The following is a 15,916-nucleotide window of genomic DNA, read 5'->3' on the forward strand; positions in this document are numbered from 1 at the left end:
TGTCAGCGCTGCAGCTCGAAGCCATCATTTACGCCTGCCAGGTACGGCACCCAGCCCACCCTGCTTACACGAGGCAGAAACTGCCTTTCGTGTGGAGGGGTGCTCCAGCGTGGTTTAAAATCACCTGTAATATAGATGAAGAAACCCCAAAAGCATTGACATGTGGCCTTTTAAATGCCTTTTGAAAGGATTATTTGAAGCTGGGGAACTTCTGTGGGGCCTCTTTATCAAAGAGGCAAGAACCCTTGAATTTGCAGAGGGGAGTTCTTTACATTTTGGGGCCCTGGGGGGTCTTTTCTGTAAACTTGCCACTTATGAGCTTGGCTGTGACACTTGACCGTTCCTGCCATCGTTTATCTGAGCAGGAAATGCACTTGCCTCCATGGAATGTGTGAAAGGGTTAAGTGTTGTCCCTATAAACTCACACAAAAGCTGTTAGAAAAGGCAAATCTAGTTTAATTTCCAGTTCTGTTCTTGATTTTTGCAGCAACATGAAGTTTTGTTACCCAATGGGCAGCGAGCTGGGTTCCTCATTGGGGACGGCGCTGGCGTTGGCAAGGGCAGGACAGTCGCGGGCATCATCTTTGAAAATTATCTGAAAGGGAGGAAAAAAGCTCTGTGGTAAGTTTGTTTTGTTTTGTTTTCCTCTTTTTCCCGTAAGACCTTGGAGTCAGTTTGGATCTGGGAGTAAGGAATTCCTTAGTGCTGATGTTGGCTTTATAGCTGACTCACGCTGTGGCCTTGGGTAAGTCGTTTCCACCTCTTTGTGCTGTTTGCTGCCTGCGAGATGGGAATATTTCCCCTGCAGCGGTGATAGAGAATGAGTCACTATGAAATAGCAGGTTATGTGCCGCTTGCCGCGCAGCGTCGGGCCCGTCCCCGCGCTCTCCGCAGTCGGCACAGGGGTATTCGTGGGCTTCCCGACTGCAGCCTCGAGTCCCCGAGGGTGGGATTTTACTGCAGAACGGTTGTGAGCGACACATCGGGGTCTGAGGCCCGATCCTGCACTGGGGCGTGTGGGCAGCTGGAGAGGTGACTGTTTCACACACCTCCCAGTACTCTAGTCAGAGCCGTTAATCACTGTGCGCGCCCCGACCGTTAATCACTGTGCGTGTCTCCTCGGGAGATAACCAGACCCACGCCTTGCTTTGCAGGTTCAGCGTCTCCAATGATCTCAAATACGACGCTGAGCGAGACCTGAAGGACATCGAAGCCTCCCACATCCCTGTGCACGCGCTGAATAAGGTAGGAGAGGTGCCGCCGTGGCGTACGGGGGAAGCAGCCGGCAGCAGCGGCGAGCCGGCCCCGCCAGGGCGCCGGAGCCGCGGTGGCTCAGCCCCACATGGCTGGTGCGCGGGTGGCAGCGCAGCGAGCTGCTCGTGTTCGCTGCTCGCGTTCCCTCCTCTCAGCCTGCTCTTCCCACTCCCACTCGGGTTATTTTTAACGCTCTGCAGAGCAGCGCTGTGGGCACGGAGCTGCTTCCCGCAGGGAGCGAGAAGCGTCTCCAGGCGAGCGCAGAGCGCGGCGGGACCTGACCCTTTCTCGCCAACCCTGCAGAGGGAACGGCATTTCCCCCAGCTGAGTGAATCAGAGTTTTCAGACTTTCTTCCAGTTACTTTGTGATGGGGATGAAGAATTTCTGACCAGAAACGAGCAGCAGTTGTGTGGTGCTCACTCACAGGGCTCTTCGTGGTCCAGGCCGTGTCTGCCGCACCGCTGGCTGGGTCACATTCTCCTCTGGTTTTTAGTGCTGTTGAACAACCAGCTCCTGCAGAGTCAATGGAAACCACATGTCTTCAACACCTCTGAATCCACTCTATTAAGAAACTGAAAGAGATGTTTGTTTTCAGACCAAAAAGGCTTTAAATGGGACTTTCTTCATGGGTTTTTTTCCCCCTACCTTTTATTTCATTACAGGTGGGCCCCATGACAGGGAGACAGGCAACAATCTCACCTGCTCAAAGAGAAAATTGCTATCTAGAAGTAATTAAAATGACAAGAGGGTTCAAAACAATTAAACATTATAAACTGTTGCTTAAAAAAAAAATGAAGCAACCTCCACTGGCCAGAAAATTGGAGTCCTAGTGTGGTCTCCACATTTCACTGCAGGCATCCAGATGTGCTGACACATTGGCTAGTGGCACTTGTCCAGGCGTTTAAAGTCCCTGTCGTCACCAGATCTCAGTGCCAAATAGAAGTGCCGGAGGTGTCGGCTACCAACAGGCTTTTGTGTGTCCTGCTCTCAGACCGGGTTGTGCTGGCGGAGGCAGGAGAGCGTGTCCCACGCGGCCACAGCGCCGTGGGCAGCGATTGCGGGCAGGGGATGGGGACAAGCGTCACGAGCGTCTGTGTTCTTGTTCTTGCTCTCTCTGCAGATTAAATACGGCGACACAGCTACCTCAGAAGGAGTCCTCTTTGCCACTTACTCTGCGTTGATCGGGGAAAGCCAGGCAGGCGGGCAGCACAGAACACGCTTGAAACAGATTTTGGACTGGTGCAGGGAAAACTTTGATGGAGTCGTATCCTTTGAAAAGAAGCAAACAAACAGACAGCTGGAGAGAGGGAAGAATTGCGTGTTTGCGATTGTGCTTCGCCAAGGAGCAAAGAGCTCGGGGCCATCTGAAGTCGCTGGGAACGGCTGTGCCGAGCAGCCTGGGGCCAGCAGATAGTGAAACGGTGTGAGCACACGTGCCCCCAGCTCCGCTCTCCTCCGCACGCTGCGCTTAACAGGATGGGGAGAGAACCCAGCTGCGGTTCACCAGTCCAGGATTCTTCTCCCGCAGCGTTACAAGAGAAAACACACCTTGGGAGTGAAGGCAGAGGGAGGTGATTTTTGGCTCTGAAGAGCAGAGGATTGGGCAAAACCAACAGATTTCACGCAGCATGGGGAGCGAGTCAGTCCTGTTCATGCTGGGATTGTCTGTTCTGTTGGCTGGAGGAGGTGGGGTTGTGTTTTCTATCTGTTCCCATCCTGGTAACAAAACCAGATCGTTTCTCCTTAACTGACGTTCCCCTCCAGATTGTGTTTGACGAATGCCACAAAGCCAAAAACGCCAGCTCGACTAAGATGGGCAAAGCAGTGCTGGACCTGCAGAACAAGCTGCCTCGGGCGAGGGTCGTCTATGCCAGTGCCACAGGTGAGGCTCTGGGTGGGCGCCGCGGGTCCCCGGTCACCTCTGTGACCTGAAGGCTGCTCACGAGATGTGGGTGCGTGTGCCAAGAGCGCCCGTTGGTGCAAGAGGAGGTGAATGGTGCTGCGGTGCTAGAGCAGAGCCCAGCATGCCACGATCTGCCCCGAGCCCCATCACTGCCATTCCTCATGACTTTTTGGCAGGTCAGACTCATTTCTCTCCAGTTTAACTTGTTCCTGGCCAGCTGTTCAGCTGTGTCATGGTAGCCGCCCACTTTGCGCAATGTTTGGGAAGGTCCTTGGGTCTCCTGAGGCACGATGGCAAATGAACATCCCCTTAAGAGTTCATTTTACTTGAGTTGAAACCATTCACAGCCGCTGTGGTTTTGCTAACAGTGAATTCTGTTCCAACAGGTGCCTCTGAGCCAAAAAACATGATTTACATGAGCCGCCTGGGGATCTGGGGGGAGGGCACCCCTTTCAGAGCGTTCGATGAGTTCCTGCACGCAATCGAGAAGCGGTAAGTCACATCCGGTGGCCCTTGTTTGTCATGTTCTGTGACAGCCGTTGTTGGGGCTCCGCAGGGTCCCCTGGCCGCCGTCACAGCGCTCGTCCTCTCGCAGGGGCGTGGGCGCCATGGAGATCGTGGCCATGGACATGAAGGTCAGCGGGATGTACATCGCCAGGCAGCTCAGCTTCACGGGGGTGACCTTCCGAATCGAGGAGATCCCGCTGGACCAGCAGTACAAGATTGTGTACGACAAGGCAGCCAAGCTGGTGAGCCGGTGCCACCGCGGCGGGGACGCGGATGCGTCGTTGTGCTTGGGGCACGGCCGCCTGTTATGTGGGAGGGTTTGAAGACTCTGACCGTGGCCATGAGCGCAAACTTTGCTTGTTCGTAAGGAGGAAAAGGGGTACACATGCTCAGCTTATGTAAAAAAATAATGTTATACTTTTTGCTTCTATTTAAAAGTTCTGCATTTGCAAACCAGAGCTTGCAACATCGTGCAAATGCAGAGAGAATGGCCAGACTGTTCATTCAGCCCAAGACAGTGACATAAATATCGATGTTAAATCAGATCATCAAACCCCAGGCCGTTCTGATAACCTTGTGCACAGCAGGAACGAGATGAGAACTCAGATCTGAACTCAGCCTTTTGGTGTGTTGTCCGCAGTGGGCAGAGGCCTTGATGGTGTTCCAGCAGGCGGCCGACTGGATCGGCCTGGAGTCCCGCAAGTCCCTGTGGGGTCAGTTCTGGTCGGCTCACCAGCGCTTCTTCAAGTACCTCTGCATTGCTGCTAAAGTCCGGCGCCTCGTGGAGCTGGCCAAGGAGGAGCTGGCCAAGGACAAGGTGCGCTGGCAGCCTCTTTAAGGCTGAATTTCTTTCTGGATTAACTAGAATGAAGTGCACTGTTGGGTTTCTGAGAACAATGGCAGTAAATGATGCTGAGGAGTTCACGTGGCCTCATCTCCTGAGGCCTTACCCGCTGGTCCTTCAGGGTGGATGTGGGTGAGCTGATTTGAAAGGGGTTTTTGGGTCATGTTCAATCTAGAAGAGGTACCAGATCTGTCACCTCTAGCGCAGGCCTGTCCGTTTATCCATCTGGGTGCAATTTGGAAATTCTGGATAGAAACTACCTAGTAAAGTCAGTTAACCAGAATCATCCTCCCTGGGGTGTGAGCAGAGGCAGAGTTTTGGATGCTGAAAGTTCTGAGAGGTGGTTCTTTGTCAGGAGCCCTGGTACGGGCCCAGCGCGGATTTGGGGCAGGGTCCAGGGGGAAGGTCCCTGGGACTGTGTGGTACAAGCTCCGGCGTCCCCTCCCCGACGTGCGGTCCCATCCTTGTGTCTCCCTGCAGTGTATTGTCATCGGCCTGCAGTCCACCGGGGAGGCTCGCACCAGAGAAGTCCTGGACGAGAACGACGGGCACCTAAATTGTTTTGTCTCTGCTGCAGAGTGAGTTAAACATCCCTGTTTTTCTGCGAGGGGGGGATGCACGGGAGGCTGGAGGGGACAGCCTGCCCTGGGGCCACTCCTCAGTGGGATGGAGCTCCGTAAACACCTCGCCCTGCACAAGCTGTAAATAGAGAGGACACTGAGACGCTGTTTCTTCAGCCTGGCTTTAGGAGCTGGATCCTGGGTTTGGAAGTTTCCTATGGTCCAAATGGGCATGAACAGCCTGAGCTGACTCTGTGCACGCCGAAGGGAACGGGCAGGTGTCGGAGAGCCACAGACTGTGAGCTCGGCTGGGGTTGCGTGGGGCTGACCCTGGAAAACGGGGCTGCTGGCGATGCAGAGATGGGCAGGAGACCCTCCTGTGCTGCCAGGCTGGGGCGGCAGCGGCATCGCTGCCTGAGCGCTCCTAGGGGTTGAGATTTGCCGGCGCTGGCTTTCAGCACGCGCTGTGTCCCCTCTGTCCCCAGCTGTAGGGCTGGGGTGTCCTGAAGAGAAGCCAGGACTCCCGCTGCGCTTTCAGCAGGGAATGGGGCTCGTGCTCCCCCTCATTTCTGCAGCATTCAGAGTCCCAGCCCATCCCATGGCTGTTCCTGCGCAACGGGTGACAAACCCCTGGGACGTTGGGTTGAGCTGCATCCCCTGCGTTCTGCAGGCGGCAGGGCTGTTACTGTTCGCTTTTGGAGTGACTTAGTGCGGGTGAAAGCAACGGGAGATGCCAGAGGCGGTGTGTGTCCAGTTTAGGCCAGGCTTTCCTCACGTGTTGCTGGGGGTTTGTGTTGGCTTGTGTCACTCTGCTGTCTCCAGTCCATTCCTGGAAAACAAATACCAGTTTGGTGACAGCACGCAAGGCAAGTCCAACAGCTGCTCGGGTTGGATTAGTCTCTTGGGTTGGCTTCTGAGTCGCAGAAAGCAGAGGAACTGAGTCTAAAAAACCATGTGGTCCCTTTGAGCTTGACTCTGTCCCCAGGCATAGGGACAAGAGCAGCATTGGTCAGAAATCTGAGTGTCTCCTGGCATCTGCTGAGCCTCCGGCTGCGGTGTCCTGGTCTGACAGCACCGCAGGGGATTTCTCGAGGGGAGTGTGCTGGGAAGAAGCAGTTGTTTATAAGATGCCGAGAAATGGGGTTAAAAATAAACGATTGTTCGGTGAGTGGATGCCAGCCCAAGCAGGCTGGTCTGCGGGGCAGACGGGAGCGCGAGTGTCGGGAAAAGGAGCGCGGTTCCATGGCAGGAACGCTCCGGTCCAGAGAGGGAGAATTGGCATTTTGAGCACAGGGTCACCCCTGCACAGGACAAAAGGGCTTTTCTGGTGCTGGGTAATGGCCACAGAGGGGTCTCTGAGCACCCTCCCTGCCCCCCAGCGCTCCTTTTTCTCACCCGGTGGAGTTGTCATGTCCACACCTCCAGCTGCTGCTTTCACCGGGGGTGGTGGTTGTTTCAGAGCTCATTCAGCGCTGCCTTCTCATGGTATTGGGGTTCATCCCCACCCGACACAATCAGCATTTAAGCATTTGCTCTTTTATTTGTAGAACAGCCCACACAAACCTTTGTTTTCCACCTCTTCTGATTTTTACCGCTCACCTGAAGCCGCTACGCACCCGCGTTTTGTCTCTTCTCTCTGTTCCGTGGCCCAGCCGCCCCCGTCCCATGGCCCAGCCTGGCAGTTCCCCTGCCATCCGCACGCCCAGAGGGGCCCTGCCACTTACTGGACTTTTCAGCAGTGATGTAACAGCTTCCCAGTAGTGTTTCCCATTTAAAACTCCCTCTGAGTTGCTGTATAAAGGTCTCGCAGCTTTGGCACGTCCCGTGGCAGCGCGGGGAGGCCGCGGCAGCTGCGTTTTTCCCGGCGTTGCGGTGCTTTGTGTCCCTCGGCACGTCCGTGTGGTGGCTGAGGACGTGCTGGCGCAGCCCCCGCTCCCACGCAGCCCCTTCGGTGGGACACGCCGGGTGGGAGCTGCGGCAGAGCCGCGCGGTGCCGGGACGGCTGCTCACGCACGAGGAGCAGCGGTTACCCTCCCGTGGTGAAATGCGGTGCGATCTCAGATACACGTTGCTACGTGATAACCGGCAGACGTTCCTGGTAGCTAGAATAAATTTTGCATCTTACTTTCAGAGGCGTCTTTCTATCACTAATTCAGAAGCACTTTCCTTCAACCAAAAGAAAGAGAGAAAAAGGAACTGGCATTAAAAGAAAACGTAAGAGCACACTCTGCTGCCCGGCACCTGCCTTGCTGCTTCCCCCGGCCACTCGGCTTTTCTTTGCCTCTTCCCTTCTCCCTCCTTCACGCTTCTTGCTCCCCTGCCCTGGTTTCAGTTCACCCCCCGCACGCCTCCCGGCGCTCTCGCTCATCCGGAGGACGGCAGCTCTTGGCCACTCACCCTGCCCTCCCTCTGACCCGCGTCCCGGTCACAGCCCAGTAGCTCTGCCCTGTTCCCTTACTGGGACCGGTGAGCAGATGCAGAGGGGTCCTGGCTGTGTGTGTGAAGCTTTCTGCAGCCGGGGGGGTTCTCCAGTACCTCTGACTTAGAGCATGGCAGGTGTCCTGGGGAAAAACAAATCACTGCCTGACAAATTATGGGCTGTGGCTGCAGGTAAGAAGAGTTTTGGGGTTTCTCCTCCAGTGGGATGTGGGGAAGGGGGAGGTTTGTGAACCCTCTCACGTAGCAGGGACATCTCTGAGCTTGGGAGTGAACAGTGTCCCCAGCCAGTGGCACCTGCCCGTGTCCTGCACATCCCTCTGGAGGCACCAGACCCGTGGGCTCCTTCCCCGGTGCGGAGCCGCCGTGTGTCCGTCCTGCTGCGTGTCCGTCCTGCTGCGTGCAGCCGGCTGCAGCCCAACAGATCGCCTTGTTCTTCCTTTCTCTCTCTTCCTTTCTGTTCCTCTCCCTGCCCCCCACCCTGCCCAATGGGCTCTGTCTTTTCAAGACAAGCCTTTCATTTGGGGCAATCTCAGCTATTTTATGATTTCTCCTCCTCCTTCTCTTTCTGAGCTGGCCCTTGCTGTTCTGCACTGACACGTCGGGCTGGGGACTCTCCTGAGATGCCGCTTGCTCTCCCTTGCAGGGAAGCCGAGGGGCCGCTGTGCCAAGGCCCTGAAGGGCCTGTGTGACCCCGCGGGTGTCATCAAGATCAGCGATGACAGCAGCACCGACTCCGACATGGGGCTCGACAGCGACTTCAACTCCTCCCCGGAGTCCATGTTTGAGACGGACGACGTGATCTTCGTGGAGCACACCTACAACGGCTTCACGGCCGAGGACAGAAGTAAGCGGAGCAGCAGCGCGGGGTGACGTCCCCCCTGGCTGCGGGGAGCTGGGAACCGGGGTCACCTCGTTCCGTAGAGCCTGGCACCCCCCATACAGGTCAGACCTGGCCCTCGGGAGCTGGTGCAAGGAGACGCCCTCAGTGTCCTCCTGGCACGCGCCAGCTCTGTGCTTGGCACAGCCCGGTGATCCTGCCTGGATATTATCCTGTGATGGTCAGACTGGGGCGTGTGAGGCTGGTTCACATGAACTCGCTGTGATCAGGGAGCAGGAGGAATTTCACCTGCCTGCTGCTCTCCCTCCAAACCGGGGGAGACACGGAGGGAGCTCAGTCCATGCTCAGGGGCGTTTATTGTAGGTCAGGGCACCTGCTTGTCACTCGGTGCCCTCAGAAGCCCTTTGAGACTGTTTTTTTTAATTTGCAATTACCAGGTAACTCTAAACTTTGTGGTTTTCGTTCCAGGTAACTTTCACATGCTGCCTTCCCAGAAAGAGATGCACGGCCCGAGGGAACTCGAACACGTGGAAAAGCTGAAGCAGGATCTCCTCGCAAAAGTAAAAGCACTGGGCAAAGAGCTACCTCTCAATACCTTGGATGAGCTGATCAACCACTTTGGGGGCCCGGATCATGTGGCTGAGGTACTCCCCACAACCAAGAGTGGATTTTGGTGGGGAAGGGGGCTGGCAAAGGGGATTTCTGCTGGAAGGGGGTTTCCTCTCCTTCCTTGTAACCAGAAAAAGCTGCTGAGAAGTGACTTTGTGAGCGGAGCTGCAGCGCTGGGCAGGGCTCTGCCCTCGCTCACGGCCCCTCTTCTGTGTGCAGATGACGGGGCGCAAGGGCCGGGTGGTTTGCAGACCGGACGGCTCCGTCATGTTCGAGTCTCGTGCGGAGCAGGGCCTCTCCATAGACCACGTCAACCTGAAGGAGAAGGAGCGCTTCATGAACGGGGAGAAGGTGAGTGGGGCTGGAGCTAAGGAAACCTCCAAACATCTGCACGGGACGGGGCGGAACGGGAAGGGCCTTTGTGTGTCCATGGCTCTGTGGGTTTCTGTCTGACCTGCAGGAAGGTGACACGGAGTCTGGGGTCCCCTCCTGGGCTGGGGACTTGTGCTTTGGGCTGTTTCTTGAAGCGCTTTTGCACGTGTCTGTGAACCTCAGTCCCGTTTCTCACCCCTTGTCTCTCTCCCTTAGCTTGTAGCAATAATCTCCGAGGCCTCCAGCTCAGGGATCTCTCTCCAAGCTGACAGACGGGTGAAGAACCAGAAGCGCCGGGTCCACATGACGCTGGAGTTGCCCTGGAGCGCAGACCGGGCCATACAGCAGTTCGGTGAGGGCTGGGTGTTCTCTGTCACCATTCCCTTAGGTGTCAGCGGTGTCCCCGTGAAACACACCAGGGCTGCCCGGGGGTTTCTGTTCCACCCTGGGGGGGCTCTGGGTGCGGAGGGACAGCTCTCAGTACGTGAGCTCAGAAGAAATAGCGCACAGCCTCGCTCAAACTGGGGATCGCTCCTCAGCCCCAGAGGGTCTGGGCTGTAAAGTCACCTCTGCCAAGGTCTCAGCAGCACCAGGGTGATGAGTGTGACGGTGCCTCTGTCCTGTTTCCCCAGTGTGATAGAAAGCTGGTTTGGCTCACACCTTGCTCAGCTTCCCTTCCAGTTCCAGCCAGGCTGTACCAACCTCTCCTTTCACTTCCCGTGTTCCTGTAGGTCGAACGCACCGATCGAACCAGGTTTCTGCTCCAGAATATGTCTTCCTGATCTCTGAGCTGGCCGGGGAGAGGAGGTTTGCATCCATCGTGGCAAAGCGGCTGGAGAGCCTAGTAAGTGCCCTGCAGCAGAGAGACTGATCTGTCGGCTCCGGTTCTCTCCGAAGAGCTCCTGTTGGGCTGTTCCCTCTGGCGTGGCCAGGGTAGCTGCTGCGGGGATTGTGTCACGGTTGTGAACGCAGGCGGCTTTCAACATCCCGGGGTTTGGGAAGGGAAGAAGAATACGTAACCAGGGTGTCAGGAGGGATTTCAGGGAAGCAGAACCCAATTCCAGATGTTGGAATTCCCCCACTGTTAGAGGAGCATGAACCCATCTGTTTCCAGAAAGCTGATGAAATAATTAATGGAATAATTAATTTGCCTCTAGTTTCATTTTTCTTCACTTCCGATAAATCCCTGAATACTTTGGGGAAGTCCCAGTGTTGCAGAGGAACGCTGCCCCGCAGCACGTTCTTATCCCGGCCTCCTCCCAGACGTGCCTTGGCCATCCTCTGCTGTTCTGCAACAGCTGAAAGTAAGAACGTTTTCCTTGCTCTGCCTTCCTAGGGTGCCTTAACTCACGGGGACCGCCGGGCCACCGAATCCCGAGACCTCAGCAAGTACAACTTTGAGAACAAGGTAACGTGGGGCTGTTCTGGGGCAGCTCGGCGGGAGGGGTGAAGCAAGTGGGATCCGGAGCCGGGAAGATCGTTGCTGGCACCTACAGGCAGGATCTGCCCAAGCACCCAGCGCTGGGGTGCGGAACCGGACGGGTGTTGGGGTTGTGCAGCCGAGGACGGTGCTTCTGTGGGGAGCAGGTTCTGTGTCAGGACACGGTGGAGGTTTGTCCCTGTGTGATTCTCATCTCCTTTCGCAGTACGGGGCTAAAGCACTGGACAGAGTCCTGTCCACGATCCTCAGCCAGACAGAGAACAGGGTCCCTGTGCCCAAGAGCTATGACAGAGGGGAGGCCGCGTTCTTCCAGGGTAAGAACATTCCCAGCTCTGGGGTTTCTTCGTGTCTTGCTGGGTCATTCTCAGGTTTGAGGCGCTTGAAGAGCCGAGCAGAGCGTCAGAGAGAGGGGGAACAGCACCACAAATGTGGGGCAGAGCTGGAGGGAGAGGGGGCAGCCCGGACCCTCAAACGCACAAGCTGTTTTCTGCCGTTCCAGAAATGAAGCAAGGGCTCATCTCTGTGGGGATCTGCTGCCACCACATGAAGTACGGCACTGTCTCGGTGGAGAAGGGTACGTGTCCGGCCTCTCCTGCCTGAGAGAGGGGGGAAATGGGAGATGTGGGGGTGTCACGGTCAGGGGTTTTGCCCCACGAACCCTGAGCCGCTGCTCTCTTGCAGACTGCTCCATTACCAAGTTCCTGAACCGCATCCTGGGCCTGGAGGTGGACAAGCAGAACATGCTCTTCCAGTATTTCTCTGACACCTTTGACTATCTGATTGAAAAGGACAAGAAGGAGGGCAAATACGACATGGGCATCCTAGGTGTGGAGAAGAGGGGTGGCCAGACCTCTCCCTGCTGCACCCCGCGCTTCTCTGTCCCTCCCCGTGCTGCCTGCTGGCAGTGCCACAACGTCTTGGGCACTGTGGTGTCCCCACGCAGCACAGGCCCTGAGACTCGTGCGGGGAGAGGAGGTGGCACAAGAAGATGTCCCTTACAGCAGCTTTTCTCCTGCAGACTTAGCCCCAGGAGTGGATGAGATCTATGAGGAGAGCAAGGAGGTTTTCCTGACCCCCGGGCACCCGCAGGATGGACAGGTCGTGTTCTATAAGGTGGGCACAGCTGTTTCTGCAGTCCAGTCTTCTCCAGTGCTTCCCAGTCTGGGGCTGGGAGCTGCTGGTCCCTCCCCTTTGTGAGACAGACACTGATGTGCTTGTCCTGCCTCCCGACGTTACAGAATCCCTCTGTTTGTCCCCGTTTAGATCAGTGTCGACAGAGGCTTGAAGTGGGAGGAAGCTTATGAGAAGTCCCTCAAACTGACAGGACCCTTCGACGGGTTCTACCTCTCCAACAAGGTGGGTCCCTGGGCTCTGCCAGGGTGACATCGCAGCTCGGAGGGTGACTCCAGAAGGTCCACCCTGGCTGTAAGGGGTCTGAGTCCCATCTCCTGCTGCTGGGGGCTGCGAGACACCTCCAAGAACCTCCATCCTGGAAGGAAGGGGGTTAGTTCAGAGAAATATGGGCTTGGGGAAGAGAGACTGTGATGGTAACCGTCAGCTCTACCCCAACAGATGCGGGGCTGCAAACACACGTGTCTGCTGGCAGAGCAGAGTCGAGGGAAGAACTTCATCCTCTACAAGCCAAATATTGGGAAGCAAAGCCAGCCCGAGAGCCTGGACAGCCTGCAGAAGAAGTACCGGCGGGTAGGTGGGGGCTGCGGCCATCCATGTGGGGAGAGGGAAAAGCCTCTTTCTCTGGGCAGCGCTGGCTTTGGAGGAACATTGACTACAGCCCCTTGGAGCCCCGTGGTGGGTTGGGCAGAGCTGCTGGTGACACCCGGGTGTCCCGACTCCCAGCCCTGGATTTCACATCTCAACTGCATGTTGGGCAGCAGAAAATCTCCAGCGCCATCCGTTCCTTCCGCAGGTGCTGCCCGAGGAAGCCAAGGAGCACTGGGAGAGCAGTTACCTCTTCTCCCTGACGCATTGCAACCACGCTGTCTGGTGAGGCACCCGCAGCCCCCGGCAGAGCCGCCGCTGGGGGTCCGTGGGGGCGGGGATGGTCCTGCCGGGGGGACCCTGTGCTGAACCGGGTGTTGTCTCCTGTTTGGCGTGAAGGAACCGGAGCTGCCGGCTGCGGCAGGAGGGGAAGGAGTGCTTCCAGGGCACGCGCCTGCGGCACTACTACATGCTGTGCGGGGCCCTGCTGCGCGTCTGGAGCCGCATCGCCAGCATCATGGCAGACGTCACCAACAGCAGCTACCTGCAGATTGTGCGCCTCAAGACCAAGGAGAAGAAGAAACAAGTCGGTGGGTGAAGCGCTGGGAAGGGGAAGGGGGGAGCAGGATGCTTGAGAAGGAACAGGTCCAGCTGCCCCATGCTAGAATTCCCTTCTCTGGAGCTGCTTGGGCTCTGGTTGCAGTCCTGTCCTCAGATCCGCAGGCCAGCTGGGTAAGCGGGCCCCAGTGTCCCCCAGGGCTGTGGGGACTGATGCCCGTTCCTCCCCTAGGGATAAAGATCCCCGAGAGCTGCGTCCGGAAGGTGCGGGAGGAGCTGAAGCAGATGGATGAGAACGTGAAGCGAAAGCACAACCAGCTGGTGCAGGAGCCGAGTCCGCAGTTCTCACTGCCGCTGCACGTCCTCCCGCAGCCCCTGGACCTGACGCAGACGGGCCCCGGGATCCCCCTGCCCAACCTGCGCCAGGACGAGATCCTGGACTTGACCTACAGCCCTCCCAGCAGCAGCATTCCCGACGTGGTGATGAACCCCGAGCCCGGCGCGCTGTGCTTCCCCTTGGAGCCCGTTCTGCAGCCGCACCAGCAGCACAGGTTGCCCTTCGGCTTCAGCCACCCTCCTGTCCTGGAGGGGAGCGCGGCCGCCAGCTCCTCGCTGCACGAACACCTGCCTCTGCCTCCCCCCGCGCCACTGCAACCGCCGCAGGAGGATTTTGTCCGGCAGGATGGGAACATCAACTTTAGAGAGATCCTGGAGGACATGCTAAGGCCGTTTAATGGGGGTCCCCAGGAGAACGGGCTCCCCCAGGAGCGCCAGAGCGTGATCCAGTTCAGCGGGCCGTTCTCCGACTTCTGAAGGCAACCGTGCCCCGTGGTGCAGAGGTGAGAGCTGGGGAGCCCCGTCTTTTCTGCTGGCTTGGACTGACCCTTTTGTGGTTTTGAGGGAAGAAAAGAAAACCCTAGAGTTCCTTAAAGCAAAGTTTATTTATATATAATATACAGTCAGGCATGTATAGATTTGTATATAACATGCGCTTGCGGGGAGTGGAGTGTGGCCAAGTTCAGCTGATCTGGACTGACGGTCTCTGCTGTGTTTGAGTCCTGCTCAAAGGTCAGTGCCCGCGTAGGAGAGACCCCCGTCCGCTGTCCCTGCAGACTACTGAGCGTCCCAGTGGGTTGTGCCTTCCCCAGCCCGAGCTCTGTGGCCCCCGAGCTGGCCCGGGGCACATCTGGTCCCCAGAATGACCTGGTGACCAGGGTGCCGGTCCCTGACCCAGGGCTGAGAGCTTATGGTGAGTTTGTCAGATCTCAGCCACAGTGGGACGTCGGGGACGTTCCCCGGAGCAGAAGGGCCGTGTGTCCCCTCAGCCTGTCCTGCACTTTAGCGTCGCGAGTTCCCTCTGGCTGCCCAGGCTTTGTCCAGCGTCTCGCTGGCGCGTGGTGGCCTGTCCCCGGCCGTGTCACCGCTGCGGGACTGTCCTCGGCTGGGCCATGGGCCGGGTCTGGCCGTGGATCCCCAGCCAGAGCTGCTCCCAGGGGCCATGCGGGATCTGCTCCCACTGCAAATCCACCCCCACAACCAAAGAGCAACGTCTGCTTTGCAGAGCACTGCCCCGGCTGCCCAGCCGCCCGCTCCCCGTGACAGCGGTGACTGTCACCGTCCCTGTCCCAGCGGCATCTCACCTGGGCAGGTCCCGGGGCGACTCTTCAGCTTTCTCTCATTAGCGGGAGGGCTCTGGCGGGCAGGAGCGCGGCAGCTCCTCCGCCAGCCCCCGGCTCTGCTGCTGTTTGTAGGGGAAGGACCAAGACCTTCCCCGGCTGGCCCGGGAGGGGACTCTGGGGTCCCCCAGCCCCGACAGGTCAGTCTTGCGGGGGCCGGAGCTTTGCGGAGCCCAGCGCAGCCCCCTCCTCCAGGCCGAGAGCCTTGAACCCCGTGTCCCCCCAGGCTCGGGGACTGGCCCAGTTTGCTGTTGGGAAGGGCTTTGGGTCGGTGTCCGCCGCGCTGGGAGCCGCGTCCCCGGCACGCGGGGATGCTGGAGCTGTGTGAGGCTGTGAGGTTGCTCTGGCTCCTTTGGGGTTTGTCCTTTCCCCCCGCTGCCCCCTGCCTCCCCCAGCCCTGCACTGGGGGTCCCTTTTCCTGCAGTTTTTCAAGGAAACCTCCTTACCTCAAAGCAAACACCAAAGACGGGAGCCCCCGCGTCCCCCCCAGGTCCTGCTGCTGCTTCGTGCTCTGCCCCGGGGGACCTCGGGGGCCACAACAGCCTTTTCCTGCCCCCATCAAGCTCATCCCCTTGCCCTCCCCTATTTAACACACGTCCCAGCCCCCCCAGCTTCGCCTGGGGCCCATTTTGGCACTTGCCGAATTCTCAGTGAGGAAAGGGTGCTGGAAAAACCCATTTCAGAGAGGCTTAAACTCAGGAACAGCGAGGCCGAATTCTCCCGGCACCCGGGGCCTGACCTGGCGGCTTCCACCTTGATTTTAAAATATATGCAATCCCCCCTCCCTGGTCTCTGGGAAGACAGAGAGCACCTTGAGGAGACCCCTCCCTGCCCCAATCCTGTGTTTTCGTCAGGGTTAATAATATGTAACAGTATCTTTTAACTAAATTATTATGCAGTTGTCCTACTGATTGTATGTATTTTTAAATGAGTCCCTTTTTTTCTTCCCTTACACCTTTTTGTTAGCACTTTTTAATCCGCTTGTTGTTTGCCTTTGTTTTTCTATGTGTATTTATAATTAATTGAGATGTATATATGTAAAGAGATTTTTTTAGAATATGTGCCTTGGACTAATAATTCCTGAATTTTCTACTTGCCTCAGAAGGATAATTTTTCATTCTGCTCAGTAAAAATGGAAAGGAAGCCACATATGAGATTTCTGTAAGTCCCAGCTCTCTGTCTGTCTGTCTGTCTC

The 15,916-nt window shown here is 57.2% G+C and overlaps 1 protein-coding gene across 1 annotated transcript in view; it reads left to right on the plus strand.

The window, feature by feature from the left end:
- The window catches only part of SBNO2 (strawberry notch homolog 2), a 38,784-nt gene extending 22,907 nt beyond the window's left edge, over window positions 1-15,877 (plus strand). Inside the window, exons 8-32 of the mRNA XM_082071887.1 lie at window positions 7-41; window positions 488-621; window positions 1,155-1,245; window positions 2,376-2,519; window positions 3,020-3,137; window positions 3,545-3,650; window positions 3,754-3,907; window positions 4,306-4,482; window positions 4,990-5,087; window positions 7,201-7,283; window positions 8,152-8,352; window positions 8,815-8,990; window positions 9,175-9,306; window positions 9,544-9,679; window positions 10,059-10,171; window positions 10,664-10,735; window positions 10,974-11,082; window positions 11,268-11,342; window positions 11,450-11,593; window positions 11,787-11,881; window positions 12,032-12,124; window positions 12,341-12,472; window positions 12,696-12,772; window positions 12,887-13,077; window positions 13,278-15,877. Of these exons, the coding sequence (XP_081928013.1) occupies window positions 7-41; window positions 488-621; window positions 1,155-1,245; window positions 2,376-2,519; window positions 3,020-3,137; window positions 3,545-3,650; window positions 3,754-3,907; window positions 4,306-4,482; window positions 4,990-5,087; window positions 7,201-7,283; window positions 8,152-8,352; window positions 8,815-8,990; window positions 9,175-9,306; window positions 9,544-9,679; window positions 10,059-10,171; window positions 10,664-10,735; window positions 10,974-11,082; window positions 11,268-11,342; window positions 11,450-11,593; window positions 11,787-11,881; window positions 12,032-12,124; window positions 12,341-12,472; window positions 12,696-12,772; window positions 12,887-13,077; window positions 13,278-13,858 (3,467 nt within the window). The 3' untranslated portion in view covers window positions 13,859-15,877. The remainder of the gene's footprint in view (window positions 1-6; window positions 42-487; window positions 622-1,154; window positions 1,246-2,375; window positions 2,520-3,019; window positions 3,138-3,544; window positions 3,651-3,753; window positions 3,908-4,305; window positions 4,483-4,989; window positions 5,088-7,200; window positions 7,284-8,151; window positions 8,353-8,814; window positions 8,991-9,174; window positions 9,307-9,543; window positions 9,680-10,058; window positions 10,172-10,663; window positions 10,736-10,973; window positions 11,083-11,267; window positions 11,343-11,449; window positions 11,594-11,786; window positions 11,882-12,031; window positions 12,125-12,340; window positions 12,473-12,695; window positions 12,773-12,886; window positions 13,078-13,277) is intronic.
- Window positions 15,878-15,916: the final 39 nt, after the last annotated feature.

The sequence above is a fragment of the Streptopelia decaocto genome (assembly GCF_964273445.1).
Source record: "Streptopelia decaocto genome assembly, chromosome: 24".
NCBI lineage: Eukaryota > Metazoa > Chordata > Aves > Columbiformes > Columbidae > Streptopelia > Streptopelia decaocto.